Source organism: Sceloporus occidentalis, unplaced genomic scaffold (assembly GCF_023333645.1).
Source record: "Sceloporus occidentalis isolate IW3139 unplaced genomic scaffold, rSceOcc1.0.p SCAF_16, whole genome shotgun sequence".
NCBI lineage: Eukaryota > Metazoa > Chordata > Lepidosauria > Squamata > Phrynosomatidae > Sceloporus > Sceloporus occidentalis.
This window is the reverse complement of record NW_028316996.1, coordinates 4,700,060-4,727,745: the sequence shown is the minus strand read 5'-3', so window position 1 is coordinate 4,727,745 and position 27,686 is coordinate 4,700,060. Positions and strand designations below refer to the sequence as shown.

At 38.5% G+C, this 27,686-nt stretch overlaps 1 protein-coding gene across 3 annotated transcripts in view; it reads left to right on the top strand.

Moving 5' to 3' along the window:
- Positions 1-914: 914 nt before the first annotated feature.
- The window catches only part of LOC149302957 (peroxisomal multifunctional enzyme type 2-like), an 88,736-nt gene continuing 61,964 nt past the window's right edge, over positions 915-27,686 (top strand). For all 3 annotated transcript variants that reach the window (XM_089481771.1, XM_089481772.1, XM_089481770.1), the window contains exons 1-9: positions 915-1,026; positions 3,365-3,424; positions 3,874-3,895; positions 5,352-5,398; positions 5,895-5,979; positions 13,821-14,008; positions 18,331-18,422; positions 19,071-19,095; positions 21,066-21,194. In XM_089481771.1, coding sequence (XP_089337897.1) covers positions 5,930-5,979; positions 13,821-14,008; positions 18,331-18,422; positions 19,071-19,095; positions 21,066-21,194 — 484 coding nt within the window. In that variant the 5' untranslated portion in view covers positions 915-1,026; positions 3,365-3,424; positions 3,874-3,895; positions 5,352-5,398; positions 5,895-5,929. The remainder of the gene's footprint in view (positions 1,027-3,364; positions 3,425-3,873; positions 3,896-5,351; positions 5,399-5,894; positions 5,980-13,820; positions 14,009-18,330; positions 18,423-19,070; positions 19,096-21,065; positions 21,195-27,686) is intronic.

The following is a 27,686-nucleotide window of genomic DNA, read 5'->3' as shown; positions in this document are numbered from 1 at the left end:
CGCCTGCAGGGGCCTCCTCTGCCGTCAACCAATGAAGTGCACCTGTACATTGAAATTGCACCCTTTTCATGTTTATATATATATATACATATATAAGTGCTTGAGATAATGAGAAGAGGTTGCCGGAAATAAAGAAATCAGAATTTTGTTCATTTAGAAATGGTTTGCAAATATTTGTGTGTGTGTGTGTGTGTGTTTGCGCACAGCAACCACTCCCGAAGCACACTCCACTGCTATAAAATCTGATGTGGGCTCTAGCCCGGGATTTTTTGGAGACCAAGTAATGCCGCTGGTACCAAGGAACGTTTTATTGACGGGTAATTGATAGAATGTATCTGCCTGATGTATGCGTTAGAGATTCCTTTATCCCCTTGAGTGATATACCTACGCTACCCTCCCTAGGAGAATAAGCATCACTGTGTCTTCTTATGGTCACATGCTATGAAACCGCTAGACCACACAATTGGCTTCAGTGCTTCTTGAAGTACTATGTTTTATTAGTTTATGTTATAGTAGTTTATCTTCTGGCAAGTTTAGCTGTTCATGTGAAATTTTTGATCCCTCCACAGATAGAGAAAGCTCTCATTTAATGTCTGTACTTTCCCATACAGATCATTAGTCTGCTGGGGGAATCCAGATATGAAAAGTATCTCAATAGGGGTATTTCTGATCGAGGTATATTACGGTTTACAGCAATAGATTTCCATAGAAGATTAAAAGCCGTGAATTATTTTACTACTCCAGCATATATCCTTACTTTATTTAAATATAAATCCCAGTTTGTGCTGACAGACACCTAGAATGAGATAGAAATTCTGCTTAGCGGTAAATATGGCGATTGATTAACTATTATAGTCTACGTAAGTGGTGCTATTTGCCCGAGAACAAAAGTCTAACAATTTTCCATCTTTCTTACAGTGAATGATTTGGGAGGCGACTTCAAGGGGGAGGGAAAAAGTTCATCAGCTGCTGACCAGGTTGTAGAAGAAATAAGGGCCAAAGGAGGGAAGGCAGTGGCCAACTATGGTAAGAAACATGTTTAGTTTTTGTTTTTTTGTTTTTTAATGAAAAAAAACCTGGGCTTTTCTTTTGCATTTCCTTAATGAATTTAGAATTTATAGACCATTACTGGATCACTTGACTATGTATTCAGCCAACAAGCTATCCATAGTCTGATTTGATCAGCAACATTGGGATAATTATGTTGAAATATTCAGTGGGGTCTTTTAACAAAAGTGTGAGTGGAGGTGGTAGCCATGTATACTTTGGCAGGGACCAGGCCAGCGGTAGTCCTTGCAATATAACGGTCTACATGGTACTTAGTACTCTCTGTACCATCTCGTATGAGACAGGAGTTGCTAGGGAGGTTTTATTCTCGGTTACGACCGCAGTATTTTTCAAACCCTGAGTCTGAGAAATAAAATATATTTTGTATTAATTTGTCTCTTAGGTCTGTGCGCCTAAATTTACATTAAGGCTGTTAACGAGTGATTAAAAGCTGACTTGAATGAATTCTAATTATTAGCACCATTATCGTATACAGCTAATAAATTCAGCAAAGCTAAATATGCTAAGTCCAGGGTTTTAAAGGGATCAATTTGACAGATGCATTGTATTACACTGTAAGGATTTTATGTACTGCAATCTAGAGAAAATATTTTCAGTTCAGATACTTTGTGTAAAGGGACCTCTAACTGACCGTGAATGAGCATTTCCCCCACCGTCAAGCAACCATGCAGATAATGGGAATTTTAGCACCACCTTAACTAGGCAGCCATACTTTTTCTTATTCATCCCAAAAGGTGTACGCCTGTTCTAGTGAAGGCATTAAAAAAAGAGAAGGCTCCTAGGTTTGTAAGTCATGGTGCGTTTTAGTTGAAACATATGTCTGAAGGTAACTGAACGTAACTTTACAGTGATGGAAACTCACACATAGTTGTATGTTACCAGAATGGCTTAAAATAGTGTTGTGTTCTGTTTCCATTATCCATAGTTGCTCTCTATATATTTTAGTCCCATCTGTTAAACACACTGCCATGCGGTAAACAATGCAATGTTTCCTTCCCACTCGGAGGGTCATCTATCTAAGGTCAATGGGGAAAAAAAGGACTTCATTAGCTCAGTGTGGTATTGGAGTGGTAAATGTCACCAAAAAATCACAAGATGGTAACCTCAAGATCTGCAGAGAAAGGAAGTTTATTGGAACAATATGAGACAAAAGCCTCTTTTGTTCAGCGCTACACTTCATTACTGTATATACCTTGTGTTTAATGCTCAAAGAAAAACATGTCAGGACTTTTAAGTCATGTTTCTCTGTTTCATTTTTATTTTTTTTTAGCCTGAGCTGCTGCTGTTTTTCCTGAAAAGCAAAATTCCATCAAGCCATTTGCTCAAACAGTTTTCAGATGTTGCCTCAATGGTTAACCTGGGGGCTAAATGAACCCCGCTCAAATGTAGCGGTTTCCCTTGCTGTCTTTTTTGGTCTGTGTAGGGTTTTCCGCCCCTTCTCCTACATCTCCATCTGATTTATCTTCACTCACAATTTATTTAGGTGTGGAGCATTTAAGATGTTCAATGTACATCATATACAGTCTTATGTTAAATGTTTTAGTGCCATTCGTTTGATGTACAAGCTTCAGATATACGGTATTATTGCATTTGAAATGATTGCCTAGAAATTGCACATGATGTTCCCTGTTATTCTGGGTGAACAAAGTCATATATTTCATAGAAGCCGGTCTGCTTTACATTTGAAACATTACTGGAGTAGATGTTTCTCTCACTCACTCACTCACTCACTCACTCACTCTCACTCTCTCTCTCTCTCTCTATATACAGTCCTCCAAGACAAAACTTGTATACGATTCTTGTTAATTTTAGAATCTGAGGTCTACGAGTTCCACCAGTGCATTTTCCTTGGCTTCCAGTTGTGTCCTTCGTACCCTTTATTTCTCCCCACTTTGTGTATGTCTTCATAGACATTTTATTTTACATTCCAATAATATTGGGGTCTTTATTTTTGTTTTCCGTAATAGTTTAAGCCTTTACACTGTGCTGTCTTGCTTGAAGGATACCACTTCCTAATCATCTCATTCCCACCTTCAGCATAAGCTGACAGATGTGGTTATCATCTCTTGCCGGAAACTGTGAACCACTAAATCCCTTTGCTGTTTTGTGAGTAACACCTTTAGCCTTCTGATTGATGATGGAGGGATTTTTGGAGCTAATATTTCACAACGGTCTAAATTATTTCTGCTCCTTGAAAATGTGATCACCAAGGGCCAGAGTGTTTATGAAATGTTCTCCTACTATCTTGATGATTTATCCTTTTTGCCATTGTCAATTTTTTTCCTCCCTCTTTTAGATTCGGTGGAAGATGGGGAGAAGCTCGTACAGACAGCCCTGGATGCTTTTGGGAGAATAGGTAACCATCCAAAAACCTCTTCTATTTTATTTGTCCCCATTTGGTGTCTCACCGATAAGAGCAGCTGAGTTCCAGTAATAAGTTATGTGATTCTTTTCGCTAGTCAGATAGCAGGCAAGTGCAGATCTTTAATGTAATTGATTTACACTTCAGTTCCCGACGCATAAATGTGGTTTGATGCAGCTGTTTCAAAGTAAGGTTTCTGCTGTGTTTTTTTTGTTTTGTTTTTTTAAATTCGGATAAAAAAAAAATGCGGATTTCTAAAACGAGGTGCTGACACTGAAAATTCCTGCTTTAACCGGCCCTTGTGGTTGCGGTAACGCATGCTCAAATGAAAAGGGTCTTTTTTAAACACTTAGTACTGCTCTGCATAGTGTGTACTGTGTCAATAAATCAATAAATAATTTTAGGTGCTATAAAAATTTAACTTTCTGTCCTGTTTGTTTCAGATATTGTCATAAACAATGCTGGGTGAGTACTATGCTTGGAATTTGGATTTCACTGAATGTACTTAGGGTTATGTATAAAAAGTGAATCTAGTGGTATTATTACTGGTTCAGTAATAAACTGTTTCAACTGGTTGCTGTGATGAGACCTCTTTAAAAATGCGCATGCCCCAAATGTGGCCCTTTTGCCCCCAAACAGCCAGGCAAAATCATTCATGTGAGGTATCGCTGTACTCAGGAGATGTTGCTGAACACATAGTGTTTTATGATAGTGACATATACCAGAACCTGTTTATTCATACCTAAAGTAAAATGTGTGTGAAAAAACAAATGCAAAAAAAATAAATACCATAAAGTTTGACAAAGGCTGATGGTAGAATAAGTGCTTGGAAAGGGTTAAAATACTAGCATTTGGAATACCCTGGGCTGTCTAGTTTTCAAAAATATATGACTTGATGGGGTAAATTGCATTGGCCGGCTTCAAAGATACCCGAAATGGCACATGGGGGGAACAATTACCAGATTTGGAAAAAATGGCTTTGAAATAGCAAAACGCTAGCTGTATTTATTGCCCCATAACGTGTAGAAAAAAGCAAAAAAACATAAACATTTCTAAACTCAGGACAAATAGTAGAATCTATTTAGCAGGTTTTTTTATTACCTTTTATAGATGAGTAAAAGATTTTTCAACTAAAAGTTAGAAACAGTCATTTTTTTCTAAATTTTTCACCATATTTTATACTTTTTTTAATAGTAAATAATATGATACAATCAATGTCATCTAAAGAAAGCCCTTCTTGTCCTGAAAAAAACAATATCTCATGTGTGTGGGTTCAGTAAACGGGAAAGAAGAAAATTACAGCTAAACACGAGCAGCGCAGAAATGTTAAAATGGCCATTGTCACGAAGGGTACAAAAAGTAAACTCAGCCTTTGTCACGAAGGGGTTAAAAACCCTGCATCAGAATTGTTCTGTGTAACTAACCCCATGTGTGGGTTAACCATATTGAAATCCGTCACGCTTTCTTTTTTTTATCGCTTTGTCTGATTGCCAGCATGTCTCATGCCTTGTCTAGCGGTCAGCCCATCCCTCGCTTTGTCTGGCAGTTGGCCTTTTAATAGCGCTTCACACGGTGGAATCTCTTAATCGGTGTCTCCTGAGTGTTTACCATTAAGTAAGCCACCACCTGTTTGTAAAAAAAAAAAAAAAAAAATCATTCCCAATGAGCAAATTTTTATTATTTTGGTAAAACTAGAATATTTTTGCAGCGTATGTACTTTTTTTCTAGAACTGCATCTATTTATTCTCTTTTCTTATCCCATAGAATAAGTCTGCGGTATAAAACTATAGCTAAAGGCATGCTTTCTATCTATCAATATTTGTTAATTAGCTAAAGGTGCATTGATATTCAGTGTATAGCATTCTATATGTGGGTATGTGCTGCATGTCTGCAAAATAATATTTATTTTTATGTTTCTTAGGATTTTAAGAGATCGGTCGTTTGCAAGAATAAGCGATGCTGACTGGGGTGAGTTGTATTGGTTTTTACAGATATTATTTAACTTCCGTACAATCCACACTTACTAAGTATTCTGTGGTTCTATGTATTCTATCATATTATACAATTTTATAACCGTAGTCTACAAATAGTCTCTTATTGTTACGTTACCATTAAGAGAACCTTTTCTCTGCTTATTTAACCTTACTTTCCATCCTAAATTAATAATAAATCCATGTGGGACCATTTGTCTTTTTCCCTCATCTGCTGAACTGTTCCATAATTCATTTGCCCATGAGTATACATGGCATGAGCATTCTGTTTCATTTGATTTTAATGCGCTGGAAGAATGGGATCTGCTTCTCTTTTTTTGTAATATTTGAGAAGTTAATTGACTGAAAAATGCTTTGGAATTGGTGGGCAAGTGTCCAGTGACAAGATTTCATGATAGTCGGATAACTTCTGGATTGTGTTCTATGTTGCTAAGAAACTGACATTATCTCTTCGTTATTCTGCTTTATAATAGATATTATTCATAAGGTTCACTTGAAGGGATCCTTCATGGTCACCCGAGCAGCATGGAATCACATGAAGAATCAGAAGTTTGGAAGGTATATTTTCAAAATGTTTCAGTTTTCTTAGTTTGATGTTGGCTATTCAAGATGCCGTGATGTGAATTACATCTTGTTCATTAGACGGATACCCTCGTTCTTCTAAAATCCGCAGTGCATTCTGAACATGGTAATTTATTCTTACCCTACGCACGTCATTTGTCTAGAGTGGTAATTAAGATAAAAAAAACATGAAGTTTTTTGTGAGGCAGCATTTGGATGTAAGCTAAAACATTTGAAGAAGTTTGGCAGGCGGTGGGGTAATTGAAGGGGCAACTCTGCTTGAGCATAAATTACAATGCTGTCTACTGTAATTTAGGTTAGCACAGTTGATAAAAACCTGACTTTATCTCATTTTGTTCCAACAAAGATCCTTTATTTGTAAACCTGGAGGCTGCCATTGTTGTCAGCAATGCGATATTTTGGGTGACTTTCTCTGTACTGAGCTCATTCTTTATGGCAATGCTATTCCTCCATACACTATTATTAGTCACAGTGTCCAGGAGGGTGATTAAGATTGAGCCATTCTGGCATAAGCAGTATGATAAGGAGTCTGGGTGTTTGTCTAGTAGACTGGGATACAATAACAGATAACATTAATACAAATTGCTACAGATTATATTATGCAAAGCAAAAAACAAACAAAAAAGTGTGTTTGTATTTTGTTTAATCTGATACTAGTGATAAAAATACTGGGAGGATGGTATTTTGAATTCAGAATGAGTAGCTATGTGGTTTCCCAGCAGTACACAACAGGAGATAGTATGAAGACCCGTAGTCTATGATTATTTAATTTTTTTAAGAGAGTGGAAATTTTGAAATCCGTGATGTAATATTTGGCTGTGTTCTAGTATTTACTGAGTAAACAGTTAACCTGTGCAAGAATGTAATTATTTTATGTAAACTTGGGCTCTGGCATTTTGCTATAGAAGAAAGAGACTTGCACTCTTTGTTGCCTGGTAAGAACCCGAAGCTGCATAAAATGATACCCTTCATTTAAAGTCAATTGAAAATACAGAGTAAAATGACCATTTTAACTACTGAAACAAGAAGAAAAGACATGCACTCTACAATTATGGTAACCTGGGGCACTTACATTACCAACATTTATTCAACCAGTTGAGAAGCCGAACATACAAAGAGAAGATGATTTGGGGCATTAAGTCCCTTTCTCGATGTTCAAGCTCCAAGTGGAATTAATGTTTTGAAGCAACATCTTTTAGAGGGAAACGCCAACCATTGAATGCAGTGTAATGGATATGAGAGCTGTGTCCTCTTTAAATTAACATTTTCCCTCCTGCAAAAGCATGCTGAGACAGAGCAGAATCCCCCTATGCATTTGTGCTCTTGGTTTGCAGTAGAGGTCTTTGGCCGAACACATCTCCTACTTGCCACTGTGCACGCTCACCATACTCTTTACCAGCCACACAGTGCACGCTCACCATACTCTTTACCAGCCATTGTGCACGCTCACCATACTCTTTATCAGCCACACAGTGCACGCACAGCAAACACTTTACCAGCCACTGTGTACGCTCACCATACTCTTTACCAGCCACTGTGCACGCTCACCATACTCTTTACCAGCCACTGTGCACGCTCACCATACTCTTTACCAGCCACTGTGCACGCTCACCATACTCTTTACCAGCCACTGTGCACGCTCACACCAGAGTTCCTACTCGTATGGCAGAAAGCACTATTGATTCATGGGAAAACTTGACCATGGAGGAGTGGTGCCCTGCAGCTTCTCCTAAAGGTGTGTTTTTTCTTTTTCAAATTGACCGCTTATGCATTTAAGTACTTTAATATACATTCTTTATTCAAGGGGCTGCATGAATGTAATGGACTGTCCCTTTTTGAAAACACTATTCAGCGCTTTCTGGGGGAAGTCGTCTTGATTTCCTAGCATAGCTCCTATGCGTAACTTCTATGATAACTAATCGTGTAATAGGTAATCACGTTACGTTGTACATTTGCTGAGCATGCTATCCCTATAATGGTTATAGGTAACACAGACGTATTTATCGAGCTAATACCACCCAGAACATTCATAATAGGAGACAAAACACTGCCTTCATATGAACAGTTGTTTTGCCAAATGGGTTCGACAAGAGGAACATACACATTTTACAACAGCTGCTCAGAGTCTAATCTGGACTTAATCCAGTTTGTCTGAACTATCACTGAACCTTTGTAATGTTTTCCTAAAGCAGTGGTTGGATTTCCCATTGATTTAAGTATTTATTGAGCGTGTTGATCTCTTAAATTTGCAACATGCTTTTGGCGTGACTTCTATATTCATTGTTCATTAGCTTGTTGTAAATAGGGGATATTAAAAGTATTTATGTAATATGTATACGGTACTGTGCAAAAGTTTTTAGGCCGGTGTGAGAAAATGCTGCAAAGCAAGAATGCTTTAAAAACAGACAGTTTAAAAAATGCTAAGTGAGTGAACAGGAGAAAAATTAAATGAAATCAATATTTGGTGTGACCGCCCTTTGCCTTCAAAACAGCCTCAATGCTTCTAGGTACACTTGCATAGAGTTTTTAAGGCCACTCGGCATGCAGGTTGTTGTACAATTAACAACAATTCTTCTGTGGATTTAGACGGCCTCAGTTGCTTCTCTCTCTTCAGTAAGACTCGATGATGTTGAGGTCATTGCTCTGTGGAGGCCATGCAGTCACATCCAGGACTCCTTATTATTTTTTTTATGCTGAGGACCATTAATTCTGACCAAATCCCCCAAGCAGGTAATCTCCACCATGCTTTGCCTGCCAACACCCAAATCATACACCTAGCTATGTGCCTACAAAATGCCTGTCTTTGAGTAAGTGTACCTAGAAGAATTGACGCTGTTTTTAAGGCAAAGGGTGGTGACACCATTTCGATTAAAATTCTTCTTCTGTTCACTCATTTTTCATTTTATAACTATTAAAATGCCTATGTTTGAAAACATTCCTACTTTACAGCATTCTATCACACTTGCCTAAAACATTTGCACAGTACTGTGTGTGTATGTATGTATACACTTTATGATATAAGTTTTTTTTGTTTTTAGTTAAAAGGTTTCTCATTACATTTCGACGTGGGACATATATTTTCTTTAAAACAAAATAGCTATGAACTGGGTAAAGTAACTTCACATTTAAAATCACAATACAGATTTTATAATACCAGAAAAGCAAAGGATAAAAGCACGGTTTCCTATATATTCTTGTATGTATTTGATCAGAACTAGATTACTATAATCTATCAAAAGCTCTTATCATTTTAGACATGTTTAATAATACCTTTAACAAGCTAAATGCAATTTAAGTTATTTTGCCATCTCTTGATGTAAGTTTATCTGAAAACGATTGGGGATAAATACTACCATGCAAGAACAGTATGTCTGAATATCACAAATGATATAAATCTATACATAAAAAATATATATTTTCAATATGTAAAAGCCAATTTCTACAGAATGTTTCTCCACATATGAGATTCAAACAATAGCAATGTGATATTAACTAAAAAAAAATGGCCGCACATTTAAAAAACAATCCATTTCAGCGTTTCTTATGATAACCGTATAGATTTTTTTTTATTGTTACTTCATAAAATGTACTCATTATCCATTGTCCGCTGTCACGATTACAATAATTTTACTTTTAGGACAGCACATGCAGCCTAATGTAAATACTTTATGTTCCCCAAAAAAACCTTTGCTAGCCAATAGTTATTGTATTATTTTAAAAATAATATTTAATCACCTTCTCTACCCGGTGCTGGGAGAAGCCTTTTGGTCCATGTACAGACACAGAAATGATCACTGGGCAATGCAGAGGAGCTTAGTGAATAATACAGGTGCTGCATTGATAGATTTAGAACTTTAGCATTTATGTTATTGTTTGATTTAATATAGTTAACATTTTGTTACAGAACGGATTTTGGGGGAAAATGCAAGACAAGTACCGTATTTGCTCGATTATAAGACGAGGTTTTTTCCAGAGCAAATGCTCTGAAAAATACCCCTCGTCTTATAATCGGGGTCGTCTTATAATCAGACCTCAAATAGGTCTGACTAAGATCCAGATCCCCGCAGCGAAGCAGGGGACCTGGATCCTGCTGTGTATGCCCTCCCCAGGTTACCGGTGCTTCTGAGTCCCCGGTGCTTAGTCCAGGCAGCGTGTAGAGCTCTACTCGATTCGCGTAGAGCGGAAGTTGTCTACGCGAATCGCGTAGAGCTCTACACGCTGCCCTCTATACGCCACTCTGCCTCCTGAAATGCCCTATACCTCCCTATGTGTCACTCTGCCCCATAATATGCCTTTTAACCCCCTAAATGCCAGAGTGGCATATAGGGGTATAAGCAGGCCCGGACTGGCCATCGGGCACACCGGGCGTTTGCCCGGTGGGCCGGGCCACGGCAGGGCCGCATTGACTTAGGGGCTGATGGAGCTGCAGCTCCAGGCCCCTATCCTACCTACGGCCGCATTAACGCAGGGCATAAGGGGCACCTGCCCCTTAAGCCCGCCGCAACTGCGACCGGGTCCGCCACTCTAAGGGGCCGGGAAGTCCCCACCAAGGCCAGCCTTACGGGTCTGCGGCCGCACAGGGTTTAAATTAAAACATCGGGGGTTTTTTTAACTTTATTTAACATCCTCCATGTTAAATAAAGTTTTTTTTAACTTTATTTAACATGGAGGATGTTAAATAAAGTTGAGAAAAAACCCCGATGTTTTAATTTAAACCCTGTGCGGCCGCAAACCCCTAAGGCCGGCCCTGGTGGGGGCTTCCCGGCCCCTTAGAGCAGGACCGGCCTTTGGGGTGTGCGACCGCACAGGGCGTCACACTCTAGGGGGCGGTCCGCACCGGGTGCCGCTCATCAGCGGGTGCCAACTTGCGGCACCCGGCACCCCTCCAGAGACGGACAGTAATGTCCGCCGCTGGAGGAGCAGGCTCGCAAGGGAGCGGTATCGGAGGTCTTTAACAGACCTCCGGTTCCCTTGAGTGAGTTTAAGCCGGGTTCAACCCGGCTTAAAATCACTCAAGGGAGCCGGAGGTCTGCTAAAGACCTCCGATACCGCTCCCTTGTGATCCGCGCGGCAACAGCTGCTGTGCGCCGGGGTTTGTTGTTAGATCCCGGCGCACAACACTGAAGCCGCGCCCACCGCTGTCCGTGCCCTCTGAACCGGAAGAAGACAGAGAAGACAGAAGAACTGAAGAAGAGGAGCGAAGAGGAGGAAAAGGAGCTCTAAGGAGAAAAGAGGAAAGGTAGGAAAATATTCAGTGAGAGTGGATTAGTATATATGTGTGGATTAGTATATATGTGTGGATTAGTATATATGTGTGGATTAGTGTATATGTGTGGATTGGTATATATGTGTGGATTGGTATATATGTGTGGATTGGTATATATGTGTGGATTGGTGTATGTGTGGATTGGTATATATGTGTGGATTGGTATATATGTGTGGATTGGTATATATGTGTGGATTGGTATATACGTGTGGATTGGTATATACGTGTGGATTGGTATATACGTGTGGATTGGTATATAGGTGTGGATTGGTATATAGGTGTGGATTGGTATAGGTGTGGATTGGTATATAGGTGTGGATTGGTATAGGTGTGGATTGGTATATAGGTGTGGATTGGAATATAGGTGTGGATTGGTATATATGTGTGGATTGGTAAGTGTGTGAGAGTGATGGGTGTTATGCTGTACCATTTCCAATGTCTTTTTCATGATCTAATTATGCTCTAAAAGTACATCATAACTCCCATCACTCTATACTGTTCCATACAGTGGCAGAGCTGGGAGGCAGAGGCCTTGCACCCTCACCGCAGGACTCCTGAAAGGTAAGTGAACTTCAAAGAGGGAGGGGGTAGATAGGGAGAAGGGCGGGGGAAAGGGGGTAGATAGGGGGAAAGGGGGTAGATAGGGGAGAAGGGGGTGAGAAGGGGTAGATGGGGCAGAAGGGAGTGAGAAGGGGTAGATAGGGCAATCATACTCCTATCATGCCAAGTCTGCGAGTACATCCTGGAATCTGGGTATGCCTGGGCATGATAGGAATGTGATTGCTGTTAACAATCATATATATATATACATATAATATTGTTTTTTTAATTGTTTTGTCCTATTTTGGTATGTTACTTACTTTAAATAAAAGGGTTTTTTTTATGGTGTGGGGAGGTCATATTCGGTTTCGGACAGGTAAATGCTGCATTTTCGGTTTCAGTCCAGAATTCGTTTCAGTGCATCCCTACTACTAAGCCAGACAATGAAGTGGTAGGCCTACACCACAACAATGTTTGGCGTAGTATATAGTGATTGGGGTTATGCTGCACTATTGTCAATGTCTGGCTCAATGTATAGTGATAGGGATTACGCTGTACCACTGTCAATGTGTGCCTCAGTATATAGTGATAGGTGTTATGCTGTACCACCGTCATTGTCTGCCTCAGTATATAGTGGTAGGTGTTATGCTGTACCACCGTCAATTTCTGCCTCAGTATATAGTGATAAGTATTATGCTGTACCACCGTCAATGTCTGCCTCAGTATATAATAACAGTGAGAAGAGGCAGAGGTGGTAGATAGTGATACAGGGGGATAGATAGTGAGAAAGGGGAGTTTTGTTACAAGTTTTTATTCCTTTCTTTTTTTGGGATGGGGGGGCACCAGAGGAGTAGTCCGCACAGGGCGCCAGAACACCTAAGGCCGGCTCTGCCTTAGAGTGGCGGACCCGGTTGCAGTTGCGGCGGGCTTAAGGGGCTCTGCCTTAATGCGGCCATATAGGCCCAGTCAGTCCGGTCCTGACTGGGCCTATTTTAAGGTAGGAGCCTGGAGCTGCAGCTCCATCAGCCCCTAAGTCAATCCTGCCCTGCCACAGGCGCGGTCGCAGTTGCTGCTTGCTCTGGCAACAAGGTAAATAGGGTGAGGGAAGGGGCTGCAGTGAGAAGGGGCAGAGGGGGGTTAGGTAGTGAGAAAGGGGGAGAGGGGATAGATAGAGGCGGTGCATATTGAGAAGTGGGGAAGGGGGTTACATAGTGAAAAGGGGGAACATAGTGAGAAGGGGCAGATAAGATGATGAGAGGGGGTAGTGTGAATGCGTATGAGAATGAATGAATAAATGTGTGGATGAATTGTGTGAATGCGTATGACAATTAATGAATTCATGTGTGGATGAATTGCTTGAATGATTTGTGAGACTGCATTAATGAATGTGTTAATGATTTGTGTGAATGATTAAATGCAAAGATGGTACATGAAGGATGGGCTTTAACAATAAATAAATAAATATGGGCTGCTCAGGCTTAAATGCCCGGGCCTATTTTTTGTCCCAGTCCGGGCCTGGGTATAAGGCATTTCTGGAGGCAGAGTGGCACATAGGGGGTCAAAAGGCATATCATGGGGCACAGTGGCATATAGAGGGTTAAAAGGTGTATCATGGGGCATAGTGGCATTTAGAGGGTTAAAAGGCATATCATGGGGCACAGTGGCATATATGGGGTATAAGGCATTTCTGGGGCAGAGTGGCAAGCCTGGAGCAGATGTGCATAACTGGGGGGGCAGGTTGAAAAAAAAGGAAATAAAAACAAAATATTTTTCTCAATCGTAGCTTTTATTAACAAACAATTGTTCACATAGTTTACATGAATTAACATTTACTGGTAAAACTTTTTTCCTATAGGGTCGTCTTATATTCAGGCTTTTTCTTTTTTTCATAAATTAATATTCAGATTTTGGGGGGTCGTCTTATAATCAGGGTCATCTTATAATCGAGCAAATACGGTATTTTAAATGGCTAAGATGAATAGTATGTGATTTATTTGTTTTATTTATGCAGGATTATAATGACTTCATCTGCTGCTGGTATTTATGGCAATTTTGGACAAGCAAACTACAGCGCTGCCAAACTTGGACTTGTTGGTCTGTCTAACACGCTTGCCCTGGAAGGAGTGAAGTACAACGTCCACTGTAATTCTATTGCACCTACAGCAGGCTCCCGACTCACCCAGACGGTTATGCCACAAGGTAATACCTTGTGCTTCTTAGTATGCCTCAATGTAGTGATATCCAACAAATAAAAATACCCCCCCCCCAAACAAAAAAAAAATAACCCTCAATCTTTTGGTGCAAAAGTATTGGTGTATAGGTGAATACTCACCTGTTGTACTGTGTGCTCCCAACACGCCTTCTGGTGCTTTCTGACCAAAAATGGACAACAGATGCCAGGGGCAAGAGAACAAGTAGGGTTTGCCCTGTCAATGGAAAAACATGTAGACATTACTTGCCAATTAAGATGTTTACTTATTGTGGTATGATACATAGAGTATCAATGGGGCTTACGTATAAAGTGCAGTTTTGGAGCAAAGTGGCCCAATCATCACAGACTCCAATGGAATGATCTGCCACTTTTAACCATTTTGCCCTAAACTTATATCTTTATACTTGACTTGACATAAAGATACTACTATCTTTATGTTTCTTTTTTTTCACGTACTGTTTTACTGTTGCAAATTTGTTACCATGGAAAAAGAAGATCGCACATAAATGGGTTAGCTGTAAACCAGTTCTACTTGCAGGCTCCTACCAAACAACAATGTGAGAGAGAATTCAGTAAGAATACGAAGTATTCCACAAGAATATCAAGGGATCTTATGTTATAAGTCGCTAAAGTAGCTTAGCAGACAATCATGTAAAGGAGAGAGTAGTCTGAGCCCAACAGACAAATGTTTTTTATGTGTTTTAAGTTATGAATTTGTGACCTAGATGCAACAAGCAGCAGGCACCAGCTTGGATCTAAATATTTAAACAAACACCTCAACACAATATTTTCAGCGAAGGCAAGTTAAATCTTTAAGCAATCTTGGATAAGTGGAAGTGGATTTGGAGCTTATATACTTCATCCCTACCGCAGACGGTACCAATATGGACAGAACCTATTTCTGTCCATTTCTGGCAGCACACCGTGACAATGTGTGCAGTGCAGAAATAATACATGCTCTTTTATTTAATAACTCGACATTTTAAATCCTCGGACACTGTTGCCTGTTTTTGACCTATACAAATGATATCTGATGCAGTATTCTCAGGTGCAGAATGCCATTGATATCCTGAGAAATTGTGTTTTGGTAATTCAAGAGCAAGAATGAGTGATGACAAAAAAACAACAACTTGGCTATGTGTTATGTGTATATGGAGGGGATATTTTATACGTAGGATTCTGTTTTCAAGACAACACAATTTTTCCACAATGTTTAGTGGAAACAGATTCTAAACGGATGCAATTATTACAACAGTTTAAATTCTGTTTAATATCTTTATTATATATTGGAGAATCTGCGTGTGCCTACTGCAAAATGAAGAATGTAAGGGAAAATACTGCAAATGCGTAATAATTATATTTATTTCAAACTGTGCACATTGTCATAAGTATGTTATATGTTACAAAAAAATGTACACATTAAGGGAGTTGACATACATTGAAACATTACATAAATATAAAAGGTATGTATAAACTACAGTGAAAGCATGCTGGAGAGTAGCCAACCACTAAAGATTATCAGGAGCTGAGCCTGTCAGCATTCTCATGCAATAGTGTCTTATTTTGCCCTATAAAATACATACAGTCATGTGAAAAAGAAAGTACACCTTCTTTGAATTCAATGGTTTTACAGATCAGGACATAATAACAATTATCTGTTCCTTAGCAGGTCTAAAAAATAGGTAAATACAACCTCAGTTGAGCAACAACACATGACATATTACACTGTGTCCTGATTCATTCAACAAAAATGAATCCAAAATGGCGAAGCCATGTGTGAAAAACTCAGTACACCTAACTTTAGCAGCAATAACTTGAGGTAATGGTTTTCTGTATGGCTATCTCGCATTGTTGTGGAGAAATTTTGGCCCACTCTTCTTTACAACTGTGTTGTGGGCATTTGTTTATGCACATCTTCACTTTGGTATCATCTGTCCAAAAGACATTGCTCCAAAATACTTTGTTTGTTCAGATGCAACTTTGCAAACCTAAGTCGTACTGCCATGTTCTTTATGGAGTGAAGAAGCTTTCTCCTGGCAACCCTTCCAAACAAACCATAATTGTTTAGTCTTTTTCTAATCGTACTGTCATGAGCTTTGACATGCTGAGACGTGTACAGTCTGAGATGAAACGCTTGGGTTTTTTCGCAATTTCTTTGAGCATTGCACGATCTAACCTTGGGGTGAATTTGCTGGGACGTCCACTCCTGTGAATATTGGCAACTGAATGTTTCCCACTTTTGAATAATCCTTCTCACTGTGGAATGATGGACTTTAACAGTTGTTTAACAATTGTTTTGAAATGGCCTTATAACTCTTCCCAGATTGATTACTTTGTGGAAACCATAAGGGCGTACTTAGTTTTTCACAGATGACTTCTCCATTTTGGCTTTATTTTTGTTAATAAAATAAAATAACAAATGACAGGGTGTAATATGTCATGTGTTGTTGTTCATCTCAGGTTGTATTTACCTAACTTTTACACCTGCTAAGAAACAGATAATTGTTATTATGTTCTGATATGTAAAACCATAGGTTTCAAAGAGGGTGTGCCTTCTTTTTCTCATGACTGTATTTAAATTTCAATTAACAAAATTTTAAGTATGCATTATACAGGGCCAGGCGACCTTTTCTTGTAGAAAAAGCTTACTGGGTTTGGTTCTTTTATTATGGTTATTGATGTTAGATAAAACTACAGTTTTAGTGAAACCTCACAGAGAGCTTAGATGCTTGCCTTAAACATATACTTTAGGACAATACCATGCTTAATAGTCACTAATAATTTTACGGCCTAGTATCCTAAAGCTCCATTCCTAAAACTGAGAGCTATGAAGCCCCCCCAGTGACTCGCCGATCTGCTCCTTTATTTCCCTGTGTAGGTACTTAGCACATAGACATGCGTGTGCTTTTACTAGTCTACTCTAATTTATTTTTCTCCTTACTGAATTATGAAGTGAGTGTATTTGACCTTTATTCAAGCGGTATAGTGCACAGCTTCGGGTTACATGGATGTTTTTAGTCTTTGTGATGTCGATTTAAAACTAAAAGAACATCAGAGTCAGAGAACAGAGTCATGACCCTATCTTCTAAAAGTGTTTTTTTCTCATTTCTTACTGTATGTGGTGTAAATCAATTTTTGTTCAACAGACTACGGTAAATAAACAGTTTAGACCACAATGTGGAATACAATGATTTTTTTTTTCCATTTTCTGAAGACAAGTATATAGTATAAGCTTGCTCTTAACATTTTATTTTTTGTAAGTTCATATCTTCCTGAGATGGCAATATTGTTTGTTTGTATCCAGAGTTTTAAATGACTCCCAAACCTTTCTTTTAAGGCACTAGGAGCATATACTTAACTTTTTTGTGCTTACTTTCCATCTTTCTATGTCTCTGCCTAGGAAGGTGTATGTACATTACGCTGAAAAGAACATTGTCCCTGCAAATTAAATGTTCAATATGACATTTTGAGCTTTTACATTTTTAATTGATGTTAAATTGAAAGTGTGTACTGCTTTTTTAAAATCTTAAGAGTACTTTCTTCAGAACTTTGTGTTACGGTGAAGAGCTTGTGAGCTTTTACAGCCATGTTAACTGTTAACTATGTTATATACAGAACTCTTACCAAGACCTTATCCCCTTTGAGTTATGATATTGGCAACTGAGCGTACTTGAAGAAGATTATTATTTTAGGGGCATACTTTCCAGAGTCCATTTGCTTGACCTTAGGAAGCATAAGTCAAAGAAAGGGATATTGTTAAATTGAATATGTAAATCAATGTTTTTTCCCCAAACACACTGGGTACTATATACAACCCCCTTCATATATCTTGCATTAGTCTATTAACCAGGACAATCTTCTTCTGAGCATAATATCAAGCTAGCTGGCTCTTGCAACCAGAGTCGTTGAGTCCAAGAAGAGTCTCCAAGAACCCTAAACACATTGCATCCTGGTTTTTCAGACTTCAACACAGGATTAGCTGGATTATTCAAAATGGTTGACATTTATTTCATCACTTTTGATAAAGTTACTGATGTGTTGGTGGAACTCGAGACCTTGAGTTTGACACCCTGTCTTAGATCTACAGAAGCCTTACTCATGGCAGTCCACCAACACATTAACACCAATGAGCTACTAAATTATTTTGGAGTGGATGGGGGAACACTCCAAATATTGGCTGTAAATAAGTAATGCTATCCTGAAGTTTGTCATTAATCCTATTTTGTGGTTTAAGGTTTACCGACTATTATGGAATATAATATGGCCATTTTCCTAAACATTTTGAATTTTTATTCCTTTTTTTAAATAGGCCTTGTGGATGCCTTGAAACCTGAGTATGTGGCTCCTCTTGTATTATGGCTTTGCCATGAAAGCTGTCAAGAAAACGGTAGCTTATTTGAGGTAAGAGATTATGTTTGCAACACAGTAATCAACTGAAGAAGGTAACTTTGAGAATTTTTTTTTTCTTCAGGTTTCAGTGAAGCAACAATATTTGCCTCACTGAGCCCTGTATTGGCACCTTATGAGCAGTGTTTTAGAACCACAGACATCTAGTGCCCATTCATGTGCCCGCAATGCAATCTTTCCTACCTACACGGTTCAGTGTTGTGCTCTGCCAGTATTTGTTTAGCACAGCAGGACTCATTAGCTAAGCAGACTAAAGCGCCATCAAGCATTAAACACACTGCACACACTGCAGAGTGTTTCACATAGAAGCACTCTGTGCAAATGGTATTGATCTCAGCAAATTGAGTAATCAACGAGTGGGTCTTCTTTAAGCTTTAAATTTCATACAGATTTTCTGTGATTTGCAGCAAATTGTATGGAATGCTTTCAGTTAAACTTTGTTAACGTGAAAGGGTCTGTAATAATGGAATGTCTGTTTGGACAGTCTAGTGTTGACTTCATTTTTAGTATTAATGAGTGTTAATGATTTTGTGTAGTTATTAAATGTGGTATTTTTGCCTGTTTCTTTTATTTCTTAACATGCATCTAGTGTAATGAACAGACGTGAATCCATGTAAAGCTCTTTTTTATTTTACTTTATAGGTGGGCGCAGGCTGGATTGGAAAAAGTAAGCATCCCAGGAATATGCTACATGATATCTACTGGCAGTTTTATATTTCAGAATAGCCCAGAATCCCCAGGGGAGTTAGATGTTTGCCAAAGTGATTGGGGAATCATAGTATATCCGGCTTTCAAGTATGTTATTGTTGGAGCTTATGAGGAAGCCCTGTTCAGAATCTATCATTAAATATAATTTCACTCCTGCTTACCTTTAAGCACAACCTTCGAGGCTAGTGTACATGGCGGATTTTGCCGCAGCAACAAATCCCATTGATTTAGGAGAACCGTGCCTCACATACCTTTCCATTAAAGAGAGAATGTCACAGCTAAACACAGCTTGCTCTGCTGTCCTCTCTTTCCTGGATGGTACTGATCAGAATCTGTTTGCGCTTCAACAGAAGGAACTGCGGGTTCTGCTTTTTAGATAAAAAGGCTTACCTTTCCAAATCTCATCATGACATTGGACAGCAAAGATCTAGCTATGATAGGGTCCTTTTCTGTCTTACTGTAAATCTTGCATTAAATCTTTTTTTTTTTTTTTTGTTACTGAATTTGCTTAGTTTTTTGAAATTAAGTGTACAGAACCCCCTTAGAAGCACTGAATGCTTACTAAATCCCACGGGTTAGTAAGTAGATGGAGAGATGTGAAATCTTAAATGAAAATCCCAGTATTAATTCTGCATCATTTACTGTAACCTGCATTAAATCTACCCAGTATTATCCATCGGAATCCGCTTTGGCTTCAAATTCAATAAAACACATAAGTTAAGCATTTCGCTACATGGTGTGATGGCCCAATACCTGAAATCTGTAATTGAGTAGAAACATTTTCTCTTACAGACTTTATTGTGCATTCTGAACCTGTAGATGTGTATGTATTAAGAAGTTTAACACCAGACAAGTTTCTCCTGCCAGAAGGGTTTAGTTTGCCCTGTATAATTCAAACTAAATGGAAGGTGGTGTTCCACTCAGTCAAAGCATTTAACTGAGCTTTCCTGCATCCCTACAGATATAAATACACCTTAGTAGATCTTGTTGTTTTATTCTTTCTTCTAAAGGTTTGATTGCGTGAAAAAATATGCTTTTGTATAACATGACATTTAAGCATTCCCTGAAAAAGTAAAAGTGTGACAAAATTTATATGATTACATAATTATTTTCGGGAGCAGTTTGGGTGATCGGGCAGTACTAAAAATGATATTACTAATGCTGTTTTAGTTATTAGGTGAAACAGCACATTCTAAATCGGTAACATTTCTTGGATGTTACCTTGCTGATTAAAACAGGCATTTTTCAGGGTCAACTAATCCTTCTTAGAAGAGTAACCCTCCGAGCTTGTTACTTCCTAATATACGCACATCTACAAATTCAAGGTTTGGAGACTGAATTCCTTAATTCAGTCGAGGGCAGATTGATAAATGAAATGCTTAACCGAATTATCAAGATTTTCATGTCCCCCCCTCCCCCACGTATAACCTTTAAACCATAAAACACATTTACAACCCATGCCCTTTTCAAATTCCCCAATCTCCTCCTGAAAACCTTGTTCTTCCGCATTGCCTCGCACGAAATGTGAACAAACTCGTGTAGACAATCATCTTCACTTTTCTGTACTACGTTCGTCCTTTTATCTGGTGTTAGATAGGCCAGCTTTTCAGCGTGAAATGCAATTTCAGGTTTTGTATACACTTTTTGTACATACACAAAAGATATTCTTTTAAGGAACCTTGTTGAGTTTCTAAGCACATTTCTGAAAAGACTCTTTGCCGTAGTGCCATGGTGCTTTCCTTTGCAGGGCAAATAGCAGGAGCGTAGTAGGCTTGTTTGAAGACTAGCTAAATTCACGTTTAGGGAGTTTTAAAAGTCTTTTAGAAAGTATCCTTGAAAAGTAAAGTTTATTAACCGTATCTCTTCATACTCTTTGCTGTCACCTTGTGCTTTTCTGATCAATATTTTCTATTCCCTTCTTGTAATTAGTGCGTTGGGAAAGATCTCTCGGGGCCATTATCAGACAGAAGAATCGTCCAATGACTCCCGAAGCTGTGCGTGATGAGTGGAACAAGATCTGTGACTTCGATAATGCCACAAAGCCACGTACTATCCAAGGTAACTAGTATAAATCAGACTTCAAAATAAAGTGAATGAAAAGTTATTACTCCGGTTTTTTTTCCCTTCCAAAACAGATGTCCTTTTCTCTCTAATAGAGCAGTATTGTGTCTGTATAGATGTATAATGTGTGTTTTAGAGGTCCATGAGCAGTAGCCTCTCGAACTTTTTTGAGTTTGCTTTCGTAACATCTATAAGCTGCTTTAATGTCCAGCGTGTAAATATTCCTTCCTGCAAGCATGGATGAAACTTGGCTTGGTGAGCTTCCTACACTGGCCAGTTTCAATACCATCTATATGTCGGTTCTGATAACACATAGAGCATTAGGTAGGGGTGATTATTACCTGGAACTCTGAATATAAACATAAAAATTTTTTTCCCACTGCTTGCAATTATTATTCTTTTTTTGTGGTGGGAATAGCATAAGAAATAAATTCTTTATATAAAAAATATTTCCGACCTAAAAGTATTTATTTTTAGGCTATTAAGACATTGATTTGCTAATAAACCATCTGTTGTAGGTGATCATAGTATAGCAAATTCCCTTTGTCGTTAACCTGTTCATGTTAAGAACTATGTTAACATCCCACAGGATTGTTTGAAAACAATGGCCCTATAATAAATAGGACCCTCTTTAAAATATCCATTGTAGCATCTCATTTATTGTAACAGAAAGCTAGAGTGGGAGCCTACAATTTAAATAATTTTGTTCTAATTTAGCCTCTTATGTTTTATAGTATTTGCCACAGGTTCACTTTTGAAACAGACCAATCTTTAATTAAGCAAAGAAACATAGCTCACACTTTTCCTTGTCTTATACTACCATGGACTTAATATATCTTGTGCCCTTGATACTTGCTTTAGTGGACAAAAAAAAAAAAGACTAGATAGAGCTGCAGAGCATCGTGTATGCATAAGGAATATTTTAGCACCATAGAATCCAAAGACCTCTATACAAAACCACCATAAAAATGCATTGTAAGATCTACTTATCCCAGTGGCTCACTTGAAAAATGTATTATCTGCACTTTCTTTGATGAAAGAAATTCCTTGTTAAAAATGATTGAAACTTGCGCGCAATAGTTCTTCAAATCTACCCCAAGGACAGATTTCACACACTGACATTTAAGACATAAACAGTGCAATGGATTGCTTTTCTCTTATTTGCCTTTTTTTTGTTAGAAGACTAAAACTGTAATTAGAAAAGCTTTTTCTAATTGATTTGCCAACACTTTCAAATGTAAATGCCGTTGAGAAGCTATGCGGTAGAAATTGTTCTTTCTTTTTTCTTTCTGACTTGACTGTCAATTGACATTGCTGTTCCTATGTAAAAATTATATGACCTGTCTTTCTACATTATAATTACTGATGGTAGAAGATAGTCTCACTGCTGTCTTATTTGAATGGATTTTCCCTTTGTGTATAGACGTACGTGTGTGTCTTTCTCTCCTCTTCCGCATATATCGTATATGTATGTGTGTGTATATATATATATATATATATATATGATATAAGTGTGTACACACTCCTTTATAGTAAAAAAAAATAAATAAAAAAAATTAACAATACCCCCCTGCCCCCCCCAGCAAACTGTTTCAATGTGAAATGCTGTACTTAGCACCCCTTTATTTAGCATTATTCATCGGTAAAAGGGGACAGAATGGTTCTTATCTGCGTGTTTCTATGCAACGTTCTTTAATCCTCTGTGCAGCTAGCTACTAGCTAAATGCATTGAGAGATCCTCCCAAAAAAAGGAACATTAAATAAAAAATGTTTTAAGCGAAACATCTGTCCTACTGTCTCCCTTCTACCTCAATTCACAAATAGATGGACGTTTGCGGGAACTGGGCCCTCTTCTTCTGTACCAGTATGTTTAACGTCTGTTAATGATATTACAATTGTCTTATTTTCACTGTACCCTATTGTTACAGCGCTATGGAATCTGCAGGTGCTATATGAATAAACCTAATGTAACACCTCCATTTTGATCTGAGGGGGCGTGAAAGGCAATAATTCTTTTTAATTCATTTGAGGATGGGTAAATGGGCTCGGCTGTCTATTTTAACCTTTTTTTGGGCATTAGCTGTTCATTGCAATTTACAAGTATAAACTACACATTACAGGTCCATGCAACAATATGCTATCCCATGAGAACATGTTAAGCTTTCAGCTTTTGTCTAGCTGGTATTTAACAAAGAATTTCATTAATATGCAACTCAAACGACTTTAAGATTGTTATTAATGTGACAATGCAAGCATTGTTAAACTGGATCTGCTCAAAACTGAGATATAGTCAAAGAATGATTCGAAACTGGAATAATCATATTTGAAATGGGAGAATTTGTGTTGAATCACAATGTGTGCCCTTATGAACTTCTGCGAGTCAAGCTGTTTTCTGCACTGAATGGCTCCGAGCCTTTTAGAATGAACAGTCACAATGAAGTGCTTCTTATTACGCAGTTTGCTCCATACTGTAGGGTATGCAGGGTTTGGAGCGTAGCGCAGTGAGACACCAGATATGTGATAGAGTCAAAACAGGCAATATCAGGAATATCAGCAAGTTTATTCCACAGAATTGAAAAAGGCATAAACTGTACCGTGTAGCAATCCTGAGGTCAAGGGTAGGTGAAGTGTAGCAAAGTCCATTAAGCAAGCCGAGATCAAGGGTAGGAGAGGTATATCAAAGTCCAAAAACAAGCTGAGGTCAAAAGTCCAGTAAATCCAGTAAAGAGGTAACAGCATACAGGTTTCACCACAGGTATCAGCAAAACGGGTAGGTAGAGACTTGAACAATCAAGTAATGAGGCCTAGAAGCTGTGGGTTTAAATAGCCCTCTAGAAATCAGCTCCTCCCCACCAATAACAGAGACCCCTCCCCTCCTCAGTATGTACAATGGAGTAGTGACTGTCCATCACTACTCGTCCCGCCCCTGACCAGGAGTAATTCATTATTGGAGACGCCGGCCACGCCTCTCCGCCATCACTCCACGTGTGGCGTTTCTCCCGTGCGGCATTCGCCGCACTGGAGTCCGGGGATGCGGCCTACCGTACAACGGGGCCGCGTGGTGCGCGGACGAAGTCCCGGGCGTCCCGCGACTCCACCATCGGGTGGAGACCTGTGCTGCCGACAGGGGAGTGAGGTAGGACCCTGACACATACCTGTCAATGTTACACAAGGCTCTTCTTATGTCTATTAATGTATATAGAGCAACAGCGCCATAATATGCTAGCATCGCGTGTAGCGTGTTTAACACAGCAATTAATATTATTCTCCTTTTTATTTATCTTTTTTTTACACAAAATCTGCGATCAACGCCATTAAAATCATTCATTAAAATAATCACTAAAATATACTACAATATACGGCTTTCTGTGAGCACAGGGTGCACCGAACCTTGTTTAAATAGCCGTCATTAAAAAGTTCAGTTCTTTACCTGAAACTAGCACGTATCATGGAGATCAAAACCACAAAGAACCCTACATGTAAATTCCTTCCTCATAATCAACAGCAATGAAGAGCTATGGGAGAGGTGGAATTATCTTGTGTCCCATTATCCTTTTTCTAGAAGACTGATGCTCAGTCGGAGTCGGGAGTTTAAAGATCGCAGTAAATTGTACACGGCTTAATTGCTTTATTTCGACCATTGATTGGCTCTGCAGGCCTGGTGTGAATATCTACATTGTATTTTGTTCAAATGCGCCAGAAAAACAAAACTCTTTACAGAAAAGATGTGATAAAAATGAACTCCTGTTCAGGGTACATCCCATTATTGATGCGTCTCATAAACAGTTTTAATGTTTCAGCTGTAGATTTTGCTTATTGAAGCCGACACTCTTTTTATTTATGCCTACCAAAGTTGTTTTAAATGTCAATTGAAATTTATAGAGGGTGCTTCTATTTTATTTTGATCCCCCTTTTGAAGAGGTATATAATGTCAGCCCGTTTCTTGTTATAGTGTGTCCTTTGTGGGTGGATTAGAAACATTTACCAACCATACTAGTTGTAGATGCTGAAAGTATACGGATGTTTCTCCAGGGCTGCAAATTGTTACTTTAGATGGAGCCGGTTCATATTCTAAGAGCGCAATAATTAGGTAAAGTGGTAGGGAAAATGTATAACTAGTGGTACATGGTTGGCGAGGTAGGGAAGATCGAGGAACACTGTGCTTTCATTGATCCACCCGCAAGCATATGATCCATCTTGTGAAAACACCCATAATGTCCTTGAGTATTTTTAGGCAGTTGGGTACCGGTGCAAAACGTCTGTAAAACCGTCTACACTTAAAGCGGCACTCCAGCCATCGTATTCACTTTCATGCATAGGCATAAATAAAAAGTGTGTTGGCTTCAATAAGTAAAATCTACGGCTGAAGCATTAAAACTGTCCATGAGACGTATCAATATTAGGATATACCCTGAAAAGCCAAGGTTGAATCGGAGGTTTTTACAGGAGTTCATTTTTATATTTTCCATAGCGCTGTACAATGCGTTCATCTTTGGTTAGGCTGCCTGGGACATTATGAAGAGTTATATAATTTATCTACCAAAGCTACTGAAACAGACATAAAGCAGTATTTTCTGGAAAGAACGTTTATAAAACTTTCCAATCAGTCTACAGATAGATTAAATGGGGAAATTTCTCTAGAAGAAGTACAAAGAGAAATTCGTAGACTTAAGGTTTTTATAGAAGATCTGGCTCCACAACTAGTTTTTGTTTTTAATGAGATTATGGACAAAGGGTTTATTCCAGAAGAACTTCTGCGAGGAAATATTATTCCGATATTAAAAGAAGGTAAAAACCCAGAAAATATAACTAGCTATAGACCCATCTCTCTATTAAACACTGATATAAAAATATATGCAGGAGTTCTGGCCCAGAGACTTAATCCCGTACTGCCTCAGTTGATATACAGTGATCAGGTTGGGTTTATAAAAGGTAGGCTAGCGACAAATCATATAAGGGCACTAGTGGGCCAAATGGAACATACTTTACAAGAAGCAGTTCCCCAGCTGACCCTGTCATTGGATGCCGAGAAGGCTTTCGACAGGGTCAGCTGGAAATTTATGGCTGAAACTCTGAATGCCTTTGGAATACAAGGGAAGTTTCATCAGGCGGTTATGGCCATGTATAGTAACCCCAAAGGCAGAGTGTTTGGCTCGGGTATAAATTCCAACTGGTTTCCCCTCACCAATGGAACAAGGCAGGGTTGTCCCCTCTCCCCTTTGCTCTATATTCTCTCACTAGAACCTCTGGCGAGAGATATTAGAGCCTGTCCGAATATAGTCGGCTGTGGAGTGGGAGATCTCCAGAAAATAAAACTTTATGCTGATGATATATTAATCACAATTAAAGACCCTCTAAATTCATTAAAATATGTTTTGGATTTAATACATAAATATAGTTTTGTTTCTAATTATAAACTAAACATAAATAAATCTATTGCACTCCCACTACATTTAGACGCAGAACAAAAGCATGAAATAGAGAAAATGGGTCTGAGCTGGGCCAATGAATCTCTTTGTTTCCTGGGAGTTAAAATCTCAAATACTCCAAGAAATTGGATGGAAATCAATCTTATGCCTTTGATAAAAGAAATAAACCTCTCCCTTAAAAAATGGCGAGGTTTATTTATCTCCTGGTGGGGGGAGGATAAATATAATCAAAGCATATATTTTACCTAAGTTCTTATATTTATTTAGGATGATCCCTTTGAGTGTTCCTTCTAGTTGGTTAGAGCTAATTCAATGCTCCTTTAATAAATTTATATGGGGTCCTAAAAAACCAAGAATAAATCTCCATCTGATATCTAAGAATAAACTGCAAGGGGGCCTTAGTGTCCCACTGATACAGGATTATTCTCAAGCAGCCTTATTACTTCATGCTTGTTTAACTCAGAGACAGGAAGCATCCTCAGAAGCCTGGTATAAAGGGGAGATTCCAATGGGATATCCATTTAAAGACTTACTAACTCTCTTCTGGATCCCGACTAAAAAAATTTCTGAGATAATGGAAAACACTATCAGTTTAACATTAAGACATCTTCTTATTTTTTGGAATCGAATTAAAAAGCGTGCAGGGTTAAAGGATAAAATTATAAATACGCTTCCTCTCTGTCTTATAGAAAGAACTATTGGAAATTTGAACTTAAATCTTTGGAGACAAAAAGGTATACTCAGGATAGAACATCTGCTGGTGGGAAAATTATAAATACGCTTCCTCTCTGTCTTATAGAAAGAACTATTGGAAATTTGAACTTAAATCTTTGGAGACAAAAAGGTATACTCAGGATAGAACATCTGCTGGTGGGAACTACCATCAAATCTTTTTCGCAAATTCAAATTGAGTTTAACCTTCCAACTAAGGAACTTTTTAACTATCTAAGAGTTAAAAGCTTCTTAATGGATTCAGTAAATTGGAATCAGATCCCAAAAACACAAGAATTATTTTCTTATATAATTACAGGAAACTCTCAAAAAAAATTACTTGCAAAAG